Source organism: Sander vitreus, chromosome 9 (assembly GCF_031162955.1).
Source record: "Sander vitreus isolate 19-12246 chromosome 9, sanVit1, whole genome shotgun sequence".
NCBI classification, from domain to species: domain Eukaryota; kingdom Metazoa; phylum Chordata; class Actinopteri; order Perciformes; family Percidae; genus Sander; species Sander vitreus.
Window position 1 is genome coordinate 15,733,362 of NC_135863.1, and position 20,964 is coordinate 15,754,325.

The following is a 20,964-nucleotide window of genomic DNA, read 5'->3' on the forward strand; positions in this document are numbered from 1 at the left end:
AAATGCTTTTTGGAATATTGGATTGTATGAGATCGGCAATCGACTAGTGTGGACTTCACCGGACAACAGGAAATAAACAGAGGTATGGATTAACACAACTTTTATGCCTTTCTTTCACATCTACTGCAGTCAAATTCGCTGTGTTCCCTTGGAAGGAATAACTGCACATGGCTAAGCACTTGTAATGGCATTTCGAACATGTTTAGAGGCTAAAAACACGTTTAAAACTTGCCCCGTTTAAGCCCTGTTTAAGCCTGTTGGGTGCAAAATCTAGCAGGAGGATAACTCGGTGTAGGCAGCACCGATTGTTTTCGTTTTTCTCGCTACTGACAGCACTCCAAATTTACAAACAACAGAGCTACGGGTTGAAATCGACCGTAATTCTCCTTTAAGTAATTTTGGTCATGCTACCAGTACCAGCATGTCGTTCCACCACTTTGATCCCCTAATTTTTCTCTAGTGCCACTATGGGTTAAACATGTGTTGTGCAGGTTGTGAGTGGAATAACTATTGAATTAATTGCTGAGAAATTTGCTACAAATATTCATTTTCAGTAGAGGATTAATTCTAATTACTTTGGGGATATTAGCTGCTAAACATCTGCATATTAGCATTGTCCTTGTGAGCATGTTAGCATGCTGATATTAGCATTTAGCTCAAAGCACTGCAAGTAGAAGAACAGAAGTACAGCCTCACAGTGACTAAGATGGCTGTAAATGCCAAAAATGTACTGGTTCTGGCTCCTCAAATATTAATTAATATTTGCAGCTTTTCTTTGCCCTCTTTTATAGGAAACTTAATATCTTTGGGTTTTGGTTGGACAAAACAAGCAATGTGAAGACTTCACCATGGGCTCTGGGATATTGTGATGGGCTTTCCCCCCTCTTTTCTGACATTTTATTGACCAAAGGAAAAAAAAGGATTGACAGATTAATCAATAGTTTGTTTTCTGGGGAAATTGATTAAATTGCTGTTTTTATTATTTTGCCCAAACCTCACCCAAACCCTTGACAAACTGCCTGAGCTTAATCAAGTTTTAGTTGTGCAAATGTAGCTTTACGTTTAGCTGTTTGAAAAGTGAGGTAGACAAAACCAAGTCCAAACATTCTTTGTGAATTTCACAAAACTGTACTAATCTTTCTCAACAACAACACACTTCTATCTTCTCCGTGTCTTCATTTCTCCCGGCACCATTGTTAAAGCTCTGACCTTTTCTGTGGCAGCCTGTCTAACTACCCTGGGGCATATGATAGCTGGAGGATAGGCTTTAATTGATGTGATAGCATCAGGTGTGTAAGGTGAGGGAGAGGAGTAGGTATGGAGAAATGTTGAAAGTAGAAAGGTTACGCTCCTGAGTGATCTTTGTCATCTTAACTCATGAAGAGACATTTCCAACGTTGACGTTACGGATCAGTGTTTTTTGAAATATTATTTCAGTGCCTGTGGCCAAAGAGGATAGTTGTACAGTCAATTTAGGAAAGTAATTTTGAATTTCTTCAGTAGAACCATTTTTCACTGCCTGACAGCACCTAATTGAGCCCACGTGTTTTGCACGACCTTTACATCAGACTGTATAGATTTCTCTCTAGTTGAGCCGGAAACAAACAACATTGCCAAGCCTGAGAAAATACTTCACTGGCTTCTTTAAGTACTGCGGACACGCAACTCTTATCTCAACAGCTCACTTATCTTTTGGAAGCTGGAACAAGATAAATCTTTTTTCAACTCTAAATGAACCTGAGTGAATCTCACTTTTCTTCTTGACATTCATTTCTAAAATACATTTAATAGATTTTCGAAAAAGATTCCTGTGATACAATATTTTAAAGTTCACGAGATGAATCACAGTGGAGTTTTTTAGTAGACCAGAAATAGAAAGTCGGTTAGGGTTACTTTTTACTGTTAGATTTTGATCAGTGTAACATTGGCTGCATTAATAAATCCTAAATTTTACATCAGATGTGTTAGTAGTTATGTTAGCATAAATTTATGAGCTAGCCAACAAGTTCCAATCATGTGTTAATTGTTCATGTATCTCTTGGTATATAAATAAATGTCAGAATTATGGTATGAAATGTCAGAAATCTTTTATATCAAAATTGCTCACTTTTCTGTAAAATGTTATATTTGTATTACTCATCTTGAACTCAGGATCATGTACATAATTTGTCCAATCAATGTTTGTGGCAACCAGCTAACCATGCCCATCTTATAAAACCATTCTTCACCATTAACTTGTTGGTCAAAGCAGTTAGCAGAGCAAATTCGCGAGTCAGAGGTGTGTGTGTGAAAGGCTTTGTTTACATTTCCACACATATTCCATTTCACTCGTAAAGACACTAAAACTTCTGTATATGCTAGCATCCACATGAGGGTGCACACACCCACACCCAAACACACTTTTAAGGACACATTAAACTCTTAATGGAGCATCTTGGTACTTTGACATTTGCTTCTCTTTCTCTGAGGAGAGGACATTGTTTTCCATTAGAGAGTCACTGGGTCTAACCTTGGGACTGACTGGGGAAAGTAATGAGTGAGGCCTTAGTGAAGTTCTCTCCACCTCTAAAAACATAAAGGTTTACCTGAGCGTGGCGCTTAACTCCCATCTGGCCTGGTAGAGCTCCGTAGTGACAAACAGTAGAGGGCAGTGGGAATCTCCCAGATGGATACCTACGGTGTAGGTTTTGATTTATAGCTCTGCGTTGATAGTACCACTGCAACACTTGACAATTGACAGATGTATTTTAAGTGATTGAGCCTTATTGTACGTAAATTACATTTCCCACAGTAACCATGTTTACAATATTTCATTCAGAATCATAGCCAATGATCGTTGCCACTGTATAGGTGTGCTGTAACCCCTAAACGCAGAAGTATAAATCCAGCATGAATGTGTACAGCCACATCATCCTTCCTACTGTGCCATTTCACTGACTGACTTCCACTTCTTTCTTCTTGTGGCACCTTTGCAGAGGGAAAACACATTCCTCTCTCTTGCTCTTGCCTACTTGCATTTTAAGACATCTTGCTCACTTTACAAAATGTCAGACCAGTCAGACAAAATGCCCCCTGAGGAAATAAGGTAAATTGTGATGACAGCCTGAGAAACTGAGGTACCCAGGTTTGACATTATTTACTGTATATGGTATCTCTGAATGAGTCTCCCTATTCGACATAGGGGAAAGAGGCAAGGGAGAATGTAGGCTACAACTTAATCAATGTAATCACTTTTCTGTGTGGGATGATCTGACACAAACATACCACACACACAGCTGGAACACCCCAAAATAGCAACAGACTGGTATCTATATTACTTTAATCTGGATCAATGGAAGTACATGTCCAGGATAATTGCCTGACTGATTGAATAATTGTAAAGATTTACAAGGTATATGTTTACGCCATTTACTATCTAACTGGGGCGTTTTTTGGTGGGGATTTGCTTTGGACAAAATACACACGGCAATACACTGTTAAGAGCAAATTATGTTTATCCATCTAATTTATATAGCTCATGTTACTGTATTTTGTGAACTGTTATTTCATTTAATATCGTATGTGGCGTTTTCTTTTGCGGGGTGCAAATGTTCCACCAAGACAAGTTCCTTCCCAAGATCATTTTGCTTAACCACCGTTGCTGTGTCTGGAGCTTAGCGCCGCCCAAGACGATTGGGATTGGTTTAAAGAAATGCAAACAACCCAGAGTGTTTTTTTCTCCTATCCCAGAATGTATGTGTGGTGTAGCCAGACCTTACTCCACAGCACTGTCAGCAAGCCCCTAACTGACACACAGGCCTTGGATACAAACACAGAAACACCTATACTCTCATTGCCTCTGTCAGTGATGGATTACGCTGAGAAAGAGCAAAGAATTGGAAACTACAATAGAACAACATTCATCTTGTCACAAGAGATGAGGGTTGTAGAAATAAATAGGTAAAACAAGGACATATATAGTGGGATATTTTGTTTTGTTTTGCTTTCTTCGGCATCCTCAACATATTTGTTCCCAAATAACTAAAATGTCACATCATATTGAAACACTTGTTTATCTCCTTCAAGGTAGTTGTTCCCACTGAAAATGCGGTCCCATTGTTCCTCCTCCTTTCTCCCCGTCTTCATATCGCTCCACATGAAACTCTCGCCCTCATAGTCCAGTAGCAATTTGCATGTTTCGCTCAGAATTCTTCAAATGGTAATAACGACTTTGCCCGGTAAAAGCTGACTGTTTTTTTTTTTACTTAAATTGTAACCAAGTATTATAAGATAAGAAGCCTTTATTGTCACTATGTTACAATGAAATTACGAGTGCCCCTCCCAGTGGTGCAGCGGTTTAACTTGCATATTAGGTTGGGTCAGGCTCAGGTCAGGCAATATGAGTCTGGGTCGATCAAGTCTTAAGGATGTGGCTACTGATCTGTGTTTTTGTCATGTTGTATGTTATTTGTTTTCAAGTCTTTCTCCTTAGGCAAGGCAAGGCAGCTTTATTTGTATAGCACATTTCAGCAACAGGGCAATTCAGAGTGCTTTACATAAAACATTAAAGGGCAGTTAAAAACAATGGAAAACATAAAAACAGATAATACAAGATTTTATGACGCTAGTGTGGGACAATGTATAAGCCGTCGCTATATACATGTAATCCACCTGCAATCCTTGCCGTTCCCAGAACGGCCGGTCTCACTGGACTTACTTTTTAATTCTCATTATATGCTTACATATAACAACATAACTTCAGTAACAGTTAAAAATATAAAAACAGATAAAATACGAGAATAAAAGTTACAGTGCAGTAGAAGTGAACAATTATTTAACGAAAGGCAGCACCAAAAACAAAGGTCTTCAGGCTTGATTTAAAAGAACTGAGAGTTGTGGCGAACCTGCAGTTTTCTGGGAGTTTGTTCCAGATGTGTGGAGCATAAAAAGTGAACGCTGCTTTCCCCTGTTTAGTTCTGACTCTGGGGACAGAAAGCAGACCTCTCCCAGACGACCTGAGAGGTCTGGGTGGTTCATAATGTAGCAGCAGATCAGAAAATTAAAGAAATTGTGATCTCAATGAGACATCCTAAATAGATAAAGTGTACAGCTAACTAACTAACTAACTAACTAACTAACACAGATGCCATTTAGCTCTGTTGGTTCAGTTTGTATTTCTGCTGGCAGGTATTTAATTGTGTTTAATGATATTTCCAACTAATACAACATGTTTCACAGACAGGATTACAATACAAAACCTATTAATAAAAAATAATCAAATCAGACAACTGTGTCGAAAGTTATGCAAGAAACTATAGATTATTTCAATCTTTTTCTGTCCATATTGTAGAACACAAAGGTGATTTTAAGCGGCAAATTGACCTCAGGAGATGACCCATGATGCTTACATCATCATAGGAACATATTTAACATCGTTCTCTCGGTTGCCAAGAAGCATTGTTCATTCCCTGCATGTATGGAGAGAAGTAAAAAAAAAAATTTAACCACACATCCATGACTTGCCTTGTTACCTACACTTGTGTGAACATGCCCCATGCTCATGGGCATACAGCTGTACACATGCACGCAGTAGCACGCAGGTATTTTCTGTGCATCTTGAAATCACAAACACATAATATATGAACAGGCATGAGCTGAGCTGCACATGCAGTCAGATAGAGGCCTGTGGGACTGCTCCAGGCGAGGAGTCGGTCCTGCTCTGCTAATGAAACCTTCCTGCCTTTAGACCTCTCAGCTGGTGTATCCTTGAACTCTGCATACATCCCATCTGTACTCCCAGCGTCTCTCTGTGCTCCGCTCTGCAGCCCAGCCCTCAACTGCTGCCAGAGAATTTATTAACTGCATGTCTCATAGGTATTTATAGAAATGCAAGGAAATTCCCTCTCACCTGCTTCCAACAGATAAACTTCTACAGAAAGGTATGGTGCATAGACACTTAAATACACTACACTAGATTTCAGATACAGTTAGTGAACAACTCAAGGAAAGTGGTATAAGTTGACCTTACCTCTTGCCTCCTTTACTTCTTCACTTAGAGGAACAACTGCTATAAACCCATCTGCCTCAAAACACTAAACAAATTCCACATTCACAAATTCTCTGTCTGTCTTTGCAAATAATGTTAAATTTCCTTTAATCTTTCAGCTACAGTATCATTATCCTCCACACATCATCCTTCATTCAGCATGTACAAATAACATCAAAGATTCCTATTTCAACCTCAGCCTAACACAGGAGAGCCAAAGAGAGAGACAAAGTATCGGTTCATGTGGCAAAAAGCTATTGAAAGTAATTTAAGGGAAATTAGAGCAGCTTCAGTTTACGTTTCAATATATATTGACTTTTCGGCAAACAGCTTGCTTTTTTTTGTTGCTGTAAACTGTAGTAGCGCTCAGGTTGTAAGTACAGAGCTGTGACAGAGAGCGTAGAAATTACCATTAGTGGTGATCATGAGAGGGAAGTGATTGGTATTTGTGGGTACACGCTAATTGGTGTGATAATATGCAGTCTTTGTTTTTTGCCGAGCATCCTGCAATTACCTGACAAGATCACAGACGAGAACGAGACAAAGAGCTATAGTGTAGGGCTGAGGGTGAAGATAGAGTTGCTAGGTTCAAACCCAGTGGCAGGATGTCGGGAGTCGGCAAATCAAAAGATGAGGATCTCTTGCTCCAGGTGTAAAAACTGATTCTCCCAGCAAAAACAGTGATGAGAATGAGCCATGATGAAGACAAGAGCAGTGTTTCATGTGTTCCCCACGTAGCCTTTGGATATACCTCACACAATGTGTGGATCTGTTCTCACTATCCAGTTTACAGTATCTGCTGTATCATATAAAGCACAAAGAGAGAGCCAAAGATAACATGCATGTGTATCTGTTTGTTTAAACTGCATTAACTGTAAAGTGAGTGGCGTTTTTTGGTGCAAAGAACATCGCAGCCTAAAACATTTGGTAGGAGATAAACCAAAACTTACCACACTGTACCACACTTAATGTACCATACTTAACACGATTCTGTCTGATCCCCTGACATTTCCTCTTTGAGAGGGTTTTCAAAGTCAGTCAGATTCATCCTCTGGGGGCTGTGAATGTCTGTACAAAATCTTGGCAATCCATCTAATAGTTGTGGTATTTCACAGTGGTAGACCGACCAACAGACCAACATTGCCATCCCTAGAGTCCTGCTGATAGTGGGGCTAAAGAGTTGCTGCTTTTCTTTCTTTAATATCTTTGTAAATTCAGTATCTTTGAGTTTGCACTGTTGATCAAATTAAACAAGACATTTGAAGACTTCACTTCTAGGAATATGTGATGGTCTTTTTTCACTATTTACTGACATTTTATAGACTAAATGTTTAATCAAGTAAATTAAAAAATAATAGGCATATTAGTCACTAATAATAATGTATTATTGCTATTAGGATATAACTTAATAATTAAAGTAAAGTTCAAGGAGAAACACAGCCTAATAATCTTTTTTACCTAAATTTGTACCACTGTCTGATGTAGAGTCACAAACGTAGTGCACAATCTGCATATTTAGTACCTTAACAAAGGAGGGGAGGCACTAACTCATCACTGGGAAGTCCCTATATATCACGGTGAAAATCCTGCTCGCATCTGCCACGGCGAAGTGCATATTTGTTTATCAACAGCTCTCATCCATGATAGCTCATATCCCCCCAGAGGACCGAACACATGCTCTCTCCACTCCGGCTCTGAGACCTGGTTTCTGAAGCAAATTAATTCCCAGTTGGACAATGACTGTTATGAATGGGTTGGGTGAGAGCGATGGATGGGCTCCCCATTCTTCTGCACAGCCCTCTGCTCCCAGTAACAAAGAAGCTGGGGCTGTCCTACTTTTGTGGGAGGAAAAATGTGGCTTTGTACAGTAGCTCAGGGGGACTCTCCATGTGGGGCTGCCGTGTTAACTGACTTGGAGAACAAAGACACCCAGAGGAAATCTCTCAGCAGAGAGAATGATGCATGTCGGTCCCATGACTTTCAGTTTTAGACTTCTAATGCTGTGTAAGGATTGTGAGCTGGTTCTCTGCCATAGTGTAAACGACACTTATCCTCTGTCACTTTTTTTGTCAAAACTTAAAGGTGTGTTTGAGCATTAAATAAGCAGCACAAGTCTATATTGATATACTGAATAATGAGGGAAATAGCAGAGCACACTTTTATTCATAGATTAGAGACACCATAACATATTGTTTAACTTTAAACACAATTTTGTTTTCACTTCACTTTAATGGATAAATGCTTCACTTTGGGTTTATGAATCCTTGTCAAAAGAAAGTAAACAGGTCTAAGTAATTAGACTAAAAGCTTTATTAGTCACTGACAAGTTTACATTTTTGACAGTCTGCTTTGTGAGGGGCACATTGACGGGACATGAATACTCAGAAAGCCAACATAATCATTTCAATCTCGTCCATGGATTCTCAAACAGGGAAGAGAGATTGACATGAAGTCTCACACACATACCTGCACACAAACACACACTCCTACTGTCAAACTTTGACTATAATGAACTGTAGCTCAATGTATGGGGGAGACACGGGAGGTCATGGGTGGTCATAATCTCAGTCTGTCAGACAGCAGGAATTCGTGATGTGAAATTATGGCTGAGGGACAGATTAGAGACTTGATTAAAGCGTACATGAAATAAACATAAACATAAAATAAAATGACTGACTTTGTTTGAGCACCATGACAATAATGTATGCCTTTTTCTCCTCCTTCCACTCCCTTCATCCCCACCTGTCATATCCACTTTCATCATTCACACCCACATCTGTCCCCAACCTTATTTTTTTCATTTTTAATGATTTTATAGGATGGGTGTTAGGAGAGCACAGATGGCAGTGAATGCCAAAATGACCAAATTCCCATGCTATGTAAGCAAGAACAACAAACAAACAATCAGCTTATAGGACAACTGCTGCTGATGTATGCTTGAATCCCTCTTAGTCCCTCTCTAGTCTGCTTTATGAGCTCCACAAGCTGCTCAGGGCCTCTATAGAGCCTTAACTACCCAACCAGGGAGGGATTCCCATTATGTCGCCCACTGTCACCAGTGACTGGATGCCAGCCACCTTTGTGAGCACAACAGCACAATGGGAATCATTTAGGTTGTTTATCTTCTTTATTCAGCAAACATCACTGTCTTTTAACATTTGTTTCTTTATTTGTGAGCAGAAAGAGACATACAGTATATAAAGCACCTTCAAATAATATCACGTGTGACCACAACAATTTACTAAAATGTCTGTAAAAAGACGGAGGGAGCGAGAGTAACTCCAACGCTGGTTTCAGACAAAATTTCGTAAGAGTGAACCGTTTGCAAACTGTAGATCAGCACATAACCTTCCAGCGCAGCCAATAAGTTTGCTACAGATCTGAATGTAAATGATCACAATTTTCTTACCTGGTATTCCCTGTCCTTTTCTGCCATGCTTGAGATTTTTTACTCAAGTCCTGGTAGGACGAAGAGTACAGTTAATTTACATAACTTCATTCAGAGATGCACAAATTAACTTTTTTCTTCTTTGCAGTAAAATTACCAACGTCATAACTGCTGCCTTTCGTCAATACCACAATCCTTTTGGATCGTCATCGGGTCAAAAGGTGAACTTCAGCTGCAAACCCTGCCCGAAAATCTCCTTTGCCAATATTGGCCTTACTCTGAGTAATGTCAAATTTGCACTTTTGGTGTGAGGTTATTTAAAATCCTCCAAACACAGCGTTCAAATTAATATTGAATATAATTTACAGTACTATTGCAAATTTTGTGGCACAAAGTCAGATAATGTGCATTGAGCATGTACATTAATAATATCCCTATTATATTCCTCTACCACAACATGATTATGTATGTTGTGATGTTAAAGCAGTTAGCTTCTTTAAAGTAAGATTGTGTTCCTGTTTGACCAAAAAGGCTGAAAAGGGAATTGCTCTTCAGTTAAACACTATCTGACATTTTGTTGGGGAAAAAAAATCTTTATCTCCACTATACTCTCGATTCCACAGACATACCTTTCAGAGCAACTTTACTGTTAAACAATGGCCTGTTCCTTCTAATTATCCTTTGGTGTGGAAATATATTTCTTTCTCTAGTTAACATTTTAGTGGTGCTCATTTCTCATAATTTCCCTGGATCTACTGTATGCCCCAAACTTCAGCGGCTGATCGGCTTTGCACTTCTTACATCTTGTAGACATTTAGTTTCCTTCCCTACTGCACATCTCTAACAAGGAAAGCAGTCTGTGGAGCTTTCGTTCCAGCCGGATACCACCTGATTTCACTCATTATCCTGCTCCTGAAATAGTCGGGCCTATTAAATCACTCTTAATCATGACCATGGTTCATTAAATCAAGGAGACTTTGAAACGGTCTCTGTGGGAAAAGACCCCTATGTCATGCCTGTAGCTGACCACCACAGCTGTGCAGTGAACAGTGAGGCTTTAGTAGACTTAAATCAGAATGATCGCCTGATCAACAGTCAACTATGATTAATGAATGCTTGTATTGTGGTGTAAGGTGCATGCTTGCATAGACTCCTGCTGGTGTTGTGATGCCCTTTCGACTTGTCTGTCAACTGGTTAATTGCTGTGCTCTGTTGGTTGATTATTCTGCGTCTCTTCATTTAAGCACAAATAAATTTTTCTTTTAGCATTAATTGGAATATTTTAAATCAGTAAGACATGTTATGTTGCATTCCATAAAACACATCTGATTATGCTAATTAACTGCATTTTAATGTGTCAGTATCAAGACTTTCTAGGAAGTCAGGTTAGGAAGAATCTAACAGGGCTTTGGTGTACAATGAGGAGAAAGCAAAATCACAAAGGGATGCACTCAGTTGCGAAAAATATACATACCACCAAAACAGAACAGAAAACAGGATTCTGCACTCTTTTCTCAACAATTGCATATTGTATCAGTGGCCTATTTACTCTTGCAGAGTTCTGGAGGGCAACATCTTAACAAATAGTCTTTCACCCAACAAACCAAACTGTTTCAACAAATCAGGAGCTTCATGAAAAGTACTTCATGGTGTGTACTGACTGAGATCTTATGAGGCTTGATCTACTTCTGATCAACGATAGCATCCATCCAAGTTCTTCCCCGGGGAATTTGGTATACGGTAATCAAATTATGTAATCATGTTATGCTTAACAGAACAAATATCCAAAGGCCTTGGAGCATCAATTCCATTAATCCAGGATGTCTTTTATGCACACAGTACAAGCGCTCTCATAATTAGATTCACTGTAAACATGAATACCGAAGCAGGGAAACCACCACAACAATTACTCTGCAATCTATAATGTCAAAAATGGGAAAGTGCCATCTGAGGGAGTATGGATGGAGACAATCACAAGGTCTTTCTTATATGTAGTACATCAAAGCATAAAATATACGGCCCATTAACTCTCTTGTAGCTTTTTGTTTTGATAAAGATGCCATGCTGAATCAGCTCGCCTCGCAGCATCTTCAGTTGCACCTTCACAGGAAGAGCAATGAGGCTGACATCCACACCTCTGAAATGCTTTTCTTTAACTGCATTAATCAGTGTCATTTCTAACACTTGATACTGTTATGGTTTTGGTGTTTTGTTTTGTCTTATGGTAGTCTGTTTTCCTGTCATTGTGGTAGCCTGGTTTTCTGTCATGTCTTGTTTCCTTCTGTTTGTGTGATTTTCGGTCTTGTCTTGTTTTATGTTCTGTTTCCTGTTTTATTTTGATAATCTGTTCTCTGTCTTGTCTTGTCTAGTGTTATTCCCTGTGTTTTCCTGCCCTTGTGATTGCCCTAATGTGTTTCACCTGTTTCCCAGCCTTGTGTCACCTGTCTTGTGTTTCCTCGTTACCCTGTGTATTTAGTCTTTGTCTCCCCCTTGTCCTGTGTCAGATCATTTTGTGTCCTGTTGTGGTGTTCCGTGTAAGTCTGTGCATTTTCGTCTCCTGTCTGTATTCCTGTGTGATAGCTCCTGTCCGTGTTTTTGCTCCAGTCTCTTAGTTTTGTCTCCAGTTTGTTTGTCTTCCCAGTTCGTGTTATAGTTTCTGTTTTTACTTGGACTTTATTTTTGGTTTCCCGTTTTGCCTGCTTGTTTCCAGAGGCCTGTACTACGAAGCGAGATCAACATGTCTTGGATTTCTTTCAGTTACCCGGCTTCACCTAACCTAACACCCGCGGTCCCGCATTAGCTGTATCACGACGATGGTTATCAACTAGTTCAATCAACCCAGGGTTTCCCAATCCAGCGGAGGGCGCGTTCATAAAAGAGGCGGTGTTTGCACAGCACGACCAATCGCAAACATCTACCAGAGCTGCATATTTTACATAAGAAGAGGAAATTATAATTCTACATAAATATGAATAACACAGACACGGTTTTGCAGGCAAAACTCAATACAGTCGCTGCTTCCTAAAACAGGAAGGAAAGCTGGCAAAAAAAATAGCCGAAGCTGTAGATGCATAAATCACAATGCTTAGTAATATCACTTCCCCATCAGTCAGGACCAAGATCTGACCATAATTACACTTGTGCACTTTCCATAAACTGCCGTTGCTTTAGCCTAGTATTTCAGTTGCAACCCTGGCAGTGGGAAGCGATCGTGAGCGCAAATATATAAAAACAAAATTGCGCATTGGCAACACACGGCTCAAGGAGCCGATATGTAATTCCCTCCCATTACAATCTATGTATTTCATAAATATACACATCAGGGAATGCTAACGGGGTTGTCGGTCTCTAAATGTTTTAACTTTTATGTGCACATCTCTCGCTCTCTCTCTCTCTCTCTCTCTGCTCTCTCTCTCTCTCTCTCTCTCTCTCTCTCTCTCTCTGCCTGCCTCTGCACACCGAGCTCCGCCTGATCTTCTAAGAACGGTGACGCCGTTATCAATCGAGTATTGATTGGTCAGTAGGCGGTGCTTTTACACCGGTTGATCTCTGATCTCCAACATAACCTGCTCCCGAGCAGGTTAGGCGTTCAGCGTAAGTTACAACGGCGATTGAACCCGATCACAAGTGATCCACCTTCGTAGTACAGAAAACCCTGGGTTGAACCTGAAGTTAGCTTGTTAACGCCAAATCTCGCTTCGTAGTACAGGTCTCTGGACTCTTGGTTTGGGATTTTTTGAGTTTATTAAATCATCAAGACAATCCTCAGTTTCCGCCTCTGCTTTTTGGGTCCGCATTTTCTCCAGCCTCACATAACAGATACAGTAAGGTGATCCTCTGCTCACAAAAAATGGACGCACTTTGTTTTACACACAACACAAATCGGTAACTACTATAAGATGCTGATAATACCTTTTTATCCACACAAGCTTATGACACTTCTGAAGACACAAGTCCAGCATTATATTTCTGCCAAGCAGCACTGGTAACGCCAAGCTGTGATATTACCCATGCAGAAGCCCAAGATTTGGCGTTGTTCGTTAAAAACTAATGCCAATATTGTATCATTGTGTGCAAATCTGCAGCAATTATGCAAAAAGAGTGTTTATGGAAATACTTTACGCTCCATGGATTATACCGCCACATTAACCCACATATAGATGCACCCGGTCAGTGAGAAACGAGAAGGTCAACAAATGAAAGATACCATGACAAAAAGAGAGAGGACATCCTTATCTTGTTCCCACAGCCAACAGCTTCCTGAGCTACAACACTGTAAGCTGACAAATCTTGCTGACTGACAATCGTGTAATAAAAAAGGACTTACAAGTGTATCTACTTTGAGGAAGGAAATCTGATAGCTCTGGTTATGATCGACTGACTGAAGCTGCATTGCTGTTACATCAAGAAGTGTGTAGAGTATGAGCTTCATTTAAAATTCCAAGCTATGGAGACTTACAAGTCTCAATGATTTATGCCCGGAGCCTGCATTCAGAGGTCACATCGACACAGTGAAATATAAAAAAAAAAAAAAAGAAGAAGGCGTATTAAACATTCATGTAATGTTTTAAAAATATTTATGAGAGACATGAAAAAGCACACTTAATTTGTTCCTCTACAAAAAGTCCCCTTGTTCTGAAAGCATGCACCCTCATCTAAATCTATAACTTTTGCACATCACGATGAGATTTAAATCATGAAATACAAAAATAATGTTTTTGAGCATTTATTTTAAAATAAGAGTTCCATGTTGATCAGAAAGTTTTAAATTTAGTATATTTGTCCATTGCTGTTATGACATAACAAACCCCACCCGTTCCTCACACAAACAATATGTTATTTCTACTCTCTATCCGACACTTTATTACTCACAAATTTCAAGTAGCTCTGATTTCATATGCACATGTAGACTTGACTATAAGAAGAAAGTGTTGTAAGCATCATGATAAATGCACCTGTTATGCAAGTGAGTGTTGTGGCAAAAGATCCATTACCGACAGCATCTGCTTTGCATTTACTGGACATTTGCAGCTAAATTAGCCCCACATAGAATTCAAGAAGGAGCCATATCTTGTTTCAGTTATGATCTAAACAAGGCACAGTGTAATGACTTGGATGCATTTGATGAAGAACATATAATGTGTGAGATAATTGAAACATTATGGGATGGAACATGGAAAACAGTAATTAAAATATAAAACATGTATTTATTCTTAGATGATACCTTTTACCATGACTCCGTATCGCAGGCTTTTCATTGACCCTTAAAAAACACGACCGTGGTAATCCAGAAAAGAGCTGCTGACCGCCTTTCCATGCATTTTCAATGAATACTGCTGCCTGAGTAATATATCGTGAAATATTAACTGTTGGTCTTTAATGCTCCCGAGTACTGACTCAGAAGTGATTTTTTTATTAGGCTGCACTATCAACCGTCTGGGAGCTGAAGTTTCTCTGTCAACCAACAATTCACACATCTAGCATTAAAAAAGAGGCTATAATTAACCACTAAGGAAGGATTATTGTTTTCCACTATGAGCTTATTGTGTCCAAATGACAATGTGTGATTATTGTACATCAAACGTGCAGTGTTGGGAAAACTCTGGAGAGCAGTTAAATTCTGTAGCATGATATAGTTTTATTTATATATTTTTTTATGTTTCCAGCTTTCCTGTCATGTTTTGAACATTTTGTGCTTTCTTGTCCCCAATTTTTGGTGTCTGAGTTGAGTTTTAGTCTCTTAGTAGCCACTGCAGTTTGCTATATGGAAATTGACGTCAGATTGCATGACGTCACGTGAGCATAAGCAAAACTAATGACTCGTTGTCCCAAGTGTCAAGGCTGCCATGCTTTAACCGGTATAGGCGTACCTCCTGTTTACATTTGTCAATTACCGGCAGGTGCATTAGTCTCTCTCTCTCTCTCTCTCTCTCTCTCTCTCTCTCTCTCTCTCTGTCTCTCTTGCTCTTTCTCTCTGTGTGTTTTCTACTATAAGAATTCATGTAGACTGTAGCTGACTAAGTAGAGTACGTGTATTTGTAGTTCCTTGGCCATTTGTCCGCTGTTTTCCGAGCAAACGTCCCTCAAACATACATGTCTCTGTTGTCAGCGTAGAGTTAGTTGATCTGCAGAAATCTCTACTTGCCTTGGACTAACCGTGATTACCTCATATCCCTTGTGTAAAAATGCCCTTGGTATGAACTAGGCTGCATGTAGAAGTGCGCCCTGTTCACATCACTTCATTCGTTCCATCACAAATGAAACGGTTCGTTCTCAATGGAAAAGGAACAAGCAAAAGAGGCTGGCTTCTTACCTGTAAATGCCCCTGGTACATATTGAGCACACAGTCAGTCGCGGATCTCTCCGTCAGCGGATCTTTAGACTTCTTCCAGACTTGTGAAGCAGAGAGTCAGACTGGAAGTGTTGACATTAAAAGCTATATCGGAGTTTTCGGGAGGTCCGGAGGAGCGCACAGAGCGGAGCTGTCCTCTCCTCAGGTGCTGAAGCGGACTCTTTGCGCTCATCCAGGATTTCTGTGAGCGGGGACACCGAGGCGCGCCGGGCGCAGGAGGAGTGCGTCGTCGGACCTCACTTTTACCTTTCCTCCCAGTGTGCTGACGCTGGATTGTGACAAGTACAAGCATTTGCTGTCCTTGTAGGAAATAAATCACAGCGATTTAAGTCTTCAATCCTGAACGCATTGCCGTTTTCCACGTATCTCTCCTTCCCTCTGTCTCCCTCTCTCCTCTCCTCCTCTCTCGGCTGTGGTCTAAATGTTTTGACGCTCCTCGGGTTTCGTTCTCTTCTTATAGTGCGCTTCTCTTTCCTGTTTGCTAACTCCCTCTGACCCAGCCCTCTGGTGCCTCCTCCAGTGCTGACGTGCTCCACAATGAGGCACACAAGAACAGAAAACACGTGTCCAAAAATGTCCACACCATTAATTCCAGATTTATTTTATAGTATCCATCTGTAGTTATGTAGAATAATTTTTCTTCTTCTTTTGTGTCCTGTAAACAACGCATAGCAAGTTTATTTAAAGAACTTCGGATCAATTTTATTACATATTTTTGTTTCTGTTGATTTTCAATCGTTGAAACATATGTTTCTGAATTAGTTCTCTCTGGCATATTATTATGCAACATACTGTATTGTGCAATTTCCTAATTAAATGCTAAAAGCTGAAAAGTCTGGTGTCTGCAGTGAAGATCAAATTAATGTTGTTCCCAGTTGTCCAATTAGTGGAATAAACAATTATATAACCAAAACTATGCAATTCATATAGTTTCCAAGTAATTGTGTAGGAGAACTAGAGCTCATTATCTGGTATAAATGTGTGAAATATTGTGGGTGTACTTCTATCAACATCAGCCTCATGTGGACAAACACAATTTTTCATCCTATAAAACTATATGCACCAAAAAATAAGAGAGAATATTAAAACAAGACATTTTCATCTTCTGTCTAGAGTCCTGTTTGTTTACAGTTTTTGAAAAACCATGGCACACCTGTAATGTTTAGCCTGCAATTATCCCATACTGAGATAAAACTTCCAGCTTGACCTGTAGGCTAATCAAATATGCTCCATGCTGGCTACTTTTATTGCAACTTGTTGAAATGTGCTGTTCTGCCTTTACATTATAATGTCTATCCAGGCCTGCATCTACAGTATATTATAAATAACCTATCATTCTTATCCTCACTGAATAACAATGTGTGGTGATCCATTCACACTTTGTTGCAATTTTTTTTTTTTAAAGCCACCTACTACTATAGCTACACAACTACCTACTGAAGAAATAGGTAATTTGACACAAAATTGATTTTAAAATGATTTAATACCGGTCCTCAGAACTGCGTCCATAGCGTCTGTCTGTTCTTCAGAAATATCACACAAGGAATGGAGTATTCAACAAAGTTGTGTAATAAAACAGTATTAAATAGGATAACATTGTCTAAGATAGATCAGAATATGTAGTATACTACAGCAATATAACAGAATTAAAAAGGATATCAAATAATATATCATATGGTATAGTTTAATATATAACAATATATCAACAGTGTGGCGACATATATAATCAGTCCAGACAATGGAGAGGGAGAGGTGAGTGTCTCTAGTGAAGCAGACACTGTGGAGAGATGGGTCTGTGTGTTTATGGGGGGCTGTCTCCAGACTGTACAGTTCCAGCCCGACCACAGAGCAGGCCTTCCTTACCAGCTTTGATGCCACCACTGCCATAGTGAAGAAAAGAGCCCTGGCTACAACAGACTGATAGATGATTTGCAGGAAACGAAGGATCTGAGTCTCCTCAGGAAGAACAGTCTGCTCTGTTCCTTCCTGAAGAGGGCTTCAGTGTTGTGAGACCAGTCCAGTTGATTTGGACATGTAAAGAGAAACATTTGGCACAGACATTAATGTTTCCCATGTCACGCTTCACTAGGACAGGAACCCAAAAGCAAACAAGGACAAGGTAAGTAAAGTGGAAAAAGGTAAGTATTTATTTATTTGGTTTTGGTACGTGGAAGCAGGGGAATCCAGCTGGTGAGGCAGTGGGTGGAATTGAGTCGGCTACCCGAGGAAGGAAGTGGTATGGGCGTGAAAATCACATTTCTCAGCCTTAATGAAAAGGCGGTTCTCCAGTAGTCGTTGTAGGACTTGTTTAACATGCTGGACATGGCTGGAAAGATCCTTAGAAAACACGAGAATATCATCCAGGTAAACAAACAAACTGACCGACCATATCTCTCAGAACATCGTTTACCATACTTTGGAATACAGCTGGGGCATTGGTGAGTCCAAAAGGCATGACCAAATACTCAAAATGACCCATGGGTGTATTGAATCCCGTGAGCCATTCGTCCCCCTCTCTGACGAGGACGAGATGATATGCATTGCGTAAGTCGAGCTTAGTGAAAACAATTGATCCCTGCAGAGAATCAAACGCAGAGTTCATCAAAGGCAGAGGATACTTGTTCTTGATGGTGATATCGTTTAACCCACGGTAGTCAATACAAGGCCGAAGGGATCCGTCTTTCTTACCAACAAAGAAGAACCCTGCTCCCAGGGGTGACGAGGAGGGACGAATGAGGCCAGCAGCAAGAGAATCCTTCAAATAGGTCTCCATAGCATCACGTTCAGGTCGAGAGATGCTGTAGAGGCGCCCCTTAGGATAAGTAGTTCCAGGGATCAGGTTTATGGCACAGTCATACGGTCTGTGAGGAGGAAGGGAAAGTGCCTTCTGCTTGCTGAAGACCTCACCAAGACCGCGATAAACTTCAGGAACTTGGGACAAATCCGGGGGGTCATGGTTGGATTCCTGACTGGACACAGAAGGGGAACAAGCAGACTTAAGGCAATTAGCATGGCAATCAATACTCCATTTGGTTATCCTTCCTGTCACCCAATCAAATGTGGGGTTGTGTTCTCTCAACCAGGGATAACCCAGAACCAGTGGAGCGCGAGGTGAGGGCAAAATGAAAAAAGACATGATCTCCGAGTGATTACCAGACAACAGCATCTTCACAGGTTCAGTCCTCATGGTTATGCGTGCAAGAAGTCTGCCGTTAAGAGTGGTAGCCTCAATGGCTTCCGGGCGTGGTTCCTTGGAGAGCCCCAGCTGTTCCACCAGGTCGGCATCCACAAAACTGTCATCTACCCCTGAATCGACCAAAGCATTTATCTCAACAGACTGGTTAGTGTTTATGAGTGTGACAGGAAAACTGGGTCTGATTGGATTCTTGGGAGACTGAGGTTGGCTCGCTAAGAAGCCTCCCACACTTAGCGAGCCTAGGAGTTTAACGGGCGCTGTGGACATGAGGAGATGTAATGACCCATTTTACCGCAGTAAAGACAGCTGTTGGACTCACGTCTACGCTGGCGCTCCTCCACAGACAACCCGTCACGTCCCACCTGCATAGGTTCCGGATCAGATGACTGACACGCTCCTTGAATCTCGTGGGACGTCGAACGGCCGGTGAAATCCCATCCGTGTCCGCACCTGGATGGTAACCGAACCGGTGAATGGTAGGCAGAGCCTCCTCGTTTCTCTCGCCTTCTCTCCCGGTATCGGTTATCCACCCGAATGGACAACGCCACCAGTTCGTCAAGGTCCTTAGGCTCGGGATAAGAAATTAATTCATCCTTGAGTCGTTCAGATAATCCTGATGAAAAACAGCCTGTAATGACTCCTCATTCCACCCACTCTCCACTGCCAATGTCCTGAATTCAATAACAAACTCAGCTACGCTGCGGGCTCCCTGGCGGAGTGAACACAGTCTTTTAGATGCATCCTTACCTCGGACGGGGTGGTCAAAAAGCTTCCTCATCTCAGCCGTGAATCTCTGGTACGAAAACATGCAGGGATCTTGTCCCTCCCAAACGGCAGAAGCCCACTCCAGAGCCTTCCCACGCAGCAATTCAATCACAAAGGCTATCTTAGCCTTGTCTGTGGCGTAGGAATTGGGCTGCAAGTCAAAAACCAGTCCACACTGCATGAGGAATGAACAACATTTTCCCAAATCTCCTTCGTACTTATCGGGCGTTGGTATTTTGGGCTCACAGAACAAAACAGCTCCAGGAATAGCAGGCGTGGATAGAGAAACAAGTGGTGGATTATCTGCAGAAATCCCGAGCTGAGCCTTCATTTCCATCAGAGAGGCAGACCGGTTACTCACAGATGACTCCATCTCCTTAAGCACTATGCTGTGCTGCCCCAACATCCTTTCCTGTTGGGTAATGGCATGGCGAACAGAGTCCAGGTCCACTGGGTTCATCTTGGCCGGATCGTTCTGTCACGCTTCACTAGGACAGGAACCCAAAAGCAGACAAGGACAAGGTAAGTAGAGTAGAAAAAAAAGGTAAGTATTTATTTATTTGGTTTTGGTACGTGGAAGCAGGGGAATCCAGCTGGTGAGGCAGTGGGTGGAATTGAGTCGGCTGACGGATTAGTGCAGACTCAGTAATAAAGGTGATGCAGACAACCAGACGGTGATGGAGAGAATCTTCCAGGTCCCAAAACTGAAGACAGAGGAACAGGCAGATTAGCAACGGTAAAACGTCACAAAAGAGCAGCACAAACTTCTCAAACTTACTAACTGGCACTCTAGCAAACATACTGGTGAGGATAACAATCCGGCAGGGAACAGATGTCAGTTCACGGCTTAAATGGTGGAGAGGTGATGATCAGGACCAGGTGTGCAGATTGCAGATGAGATACAGGTGAGTGTGATTGCAGATTCTCCCGCCTTGCTTCGTCGCCAGGCAACTAGACAGGATGCGTTCAGGAACTCAGAAAAACACAGACTCACAGGTGAAAACAGAAACTGAGGCAGAAAGTGAACCTAGGAAGCAGGATTCCTGACATCCCAATGCATGAATCCTATTTAATTGGTAATTTCCTTTAATCAGCAGCACTAACATCAGGTCAAAAATATTTTGTGTAATATATTCTTTAGTTTATAAAATAATACATATGACATATCAAATACCTGCAAACAAAAATTCCCTGTGATTTGTGTTTAGTGCTAATTAGCCAACATTTAGCATGCTAAC

General features: G+C 40.9%; 1 protein-coding gene across 1 annotated transcript in view; it reads right to left on the minus strand.

The window, feature by feature from the left end:
- pex5la (peroxisomal biogenesis factor 5-like a) overlaps nucleotides 1–20,186 on the minus strand; it is a 112,761-nt gene extending 92,575 nt beyond the window's left edge. Inside the window, exons 1-3 of the mRNA XM_078259921.1 lie at nucleotides 19,709–20,186; nucleotides 19,281–19,574; nucleotides 18,176–19,218 (exon numbers count right to left, since the gene is read on the minus strand). Coding sequence (XP_078116047.1) covers nucleotides 18,176–19,218; nucleotides 19,281–19,574; nucleotides 19,709–20,186 — 1,815 coding nt within the window. The remainder of the gene's footprint in view (nucleotides 1–18,175; nucleotides 19,219–19,280; nucleotides 19,575–19,708) is intronic.
- Between the last annotated feature and the right edge of the window lie 778 nt (nucleotides 20,187–20,964).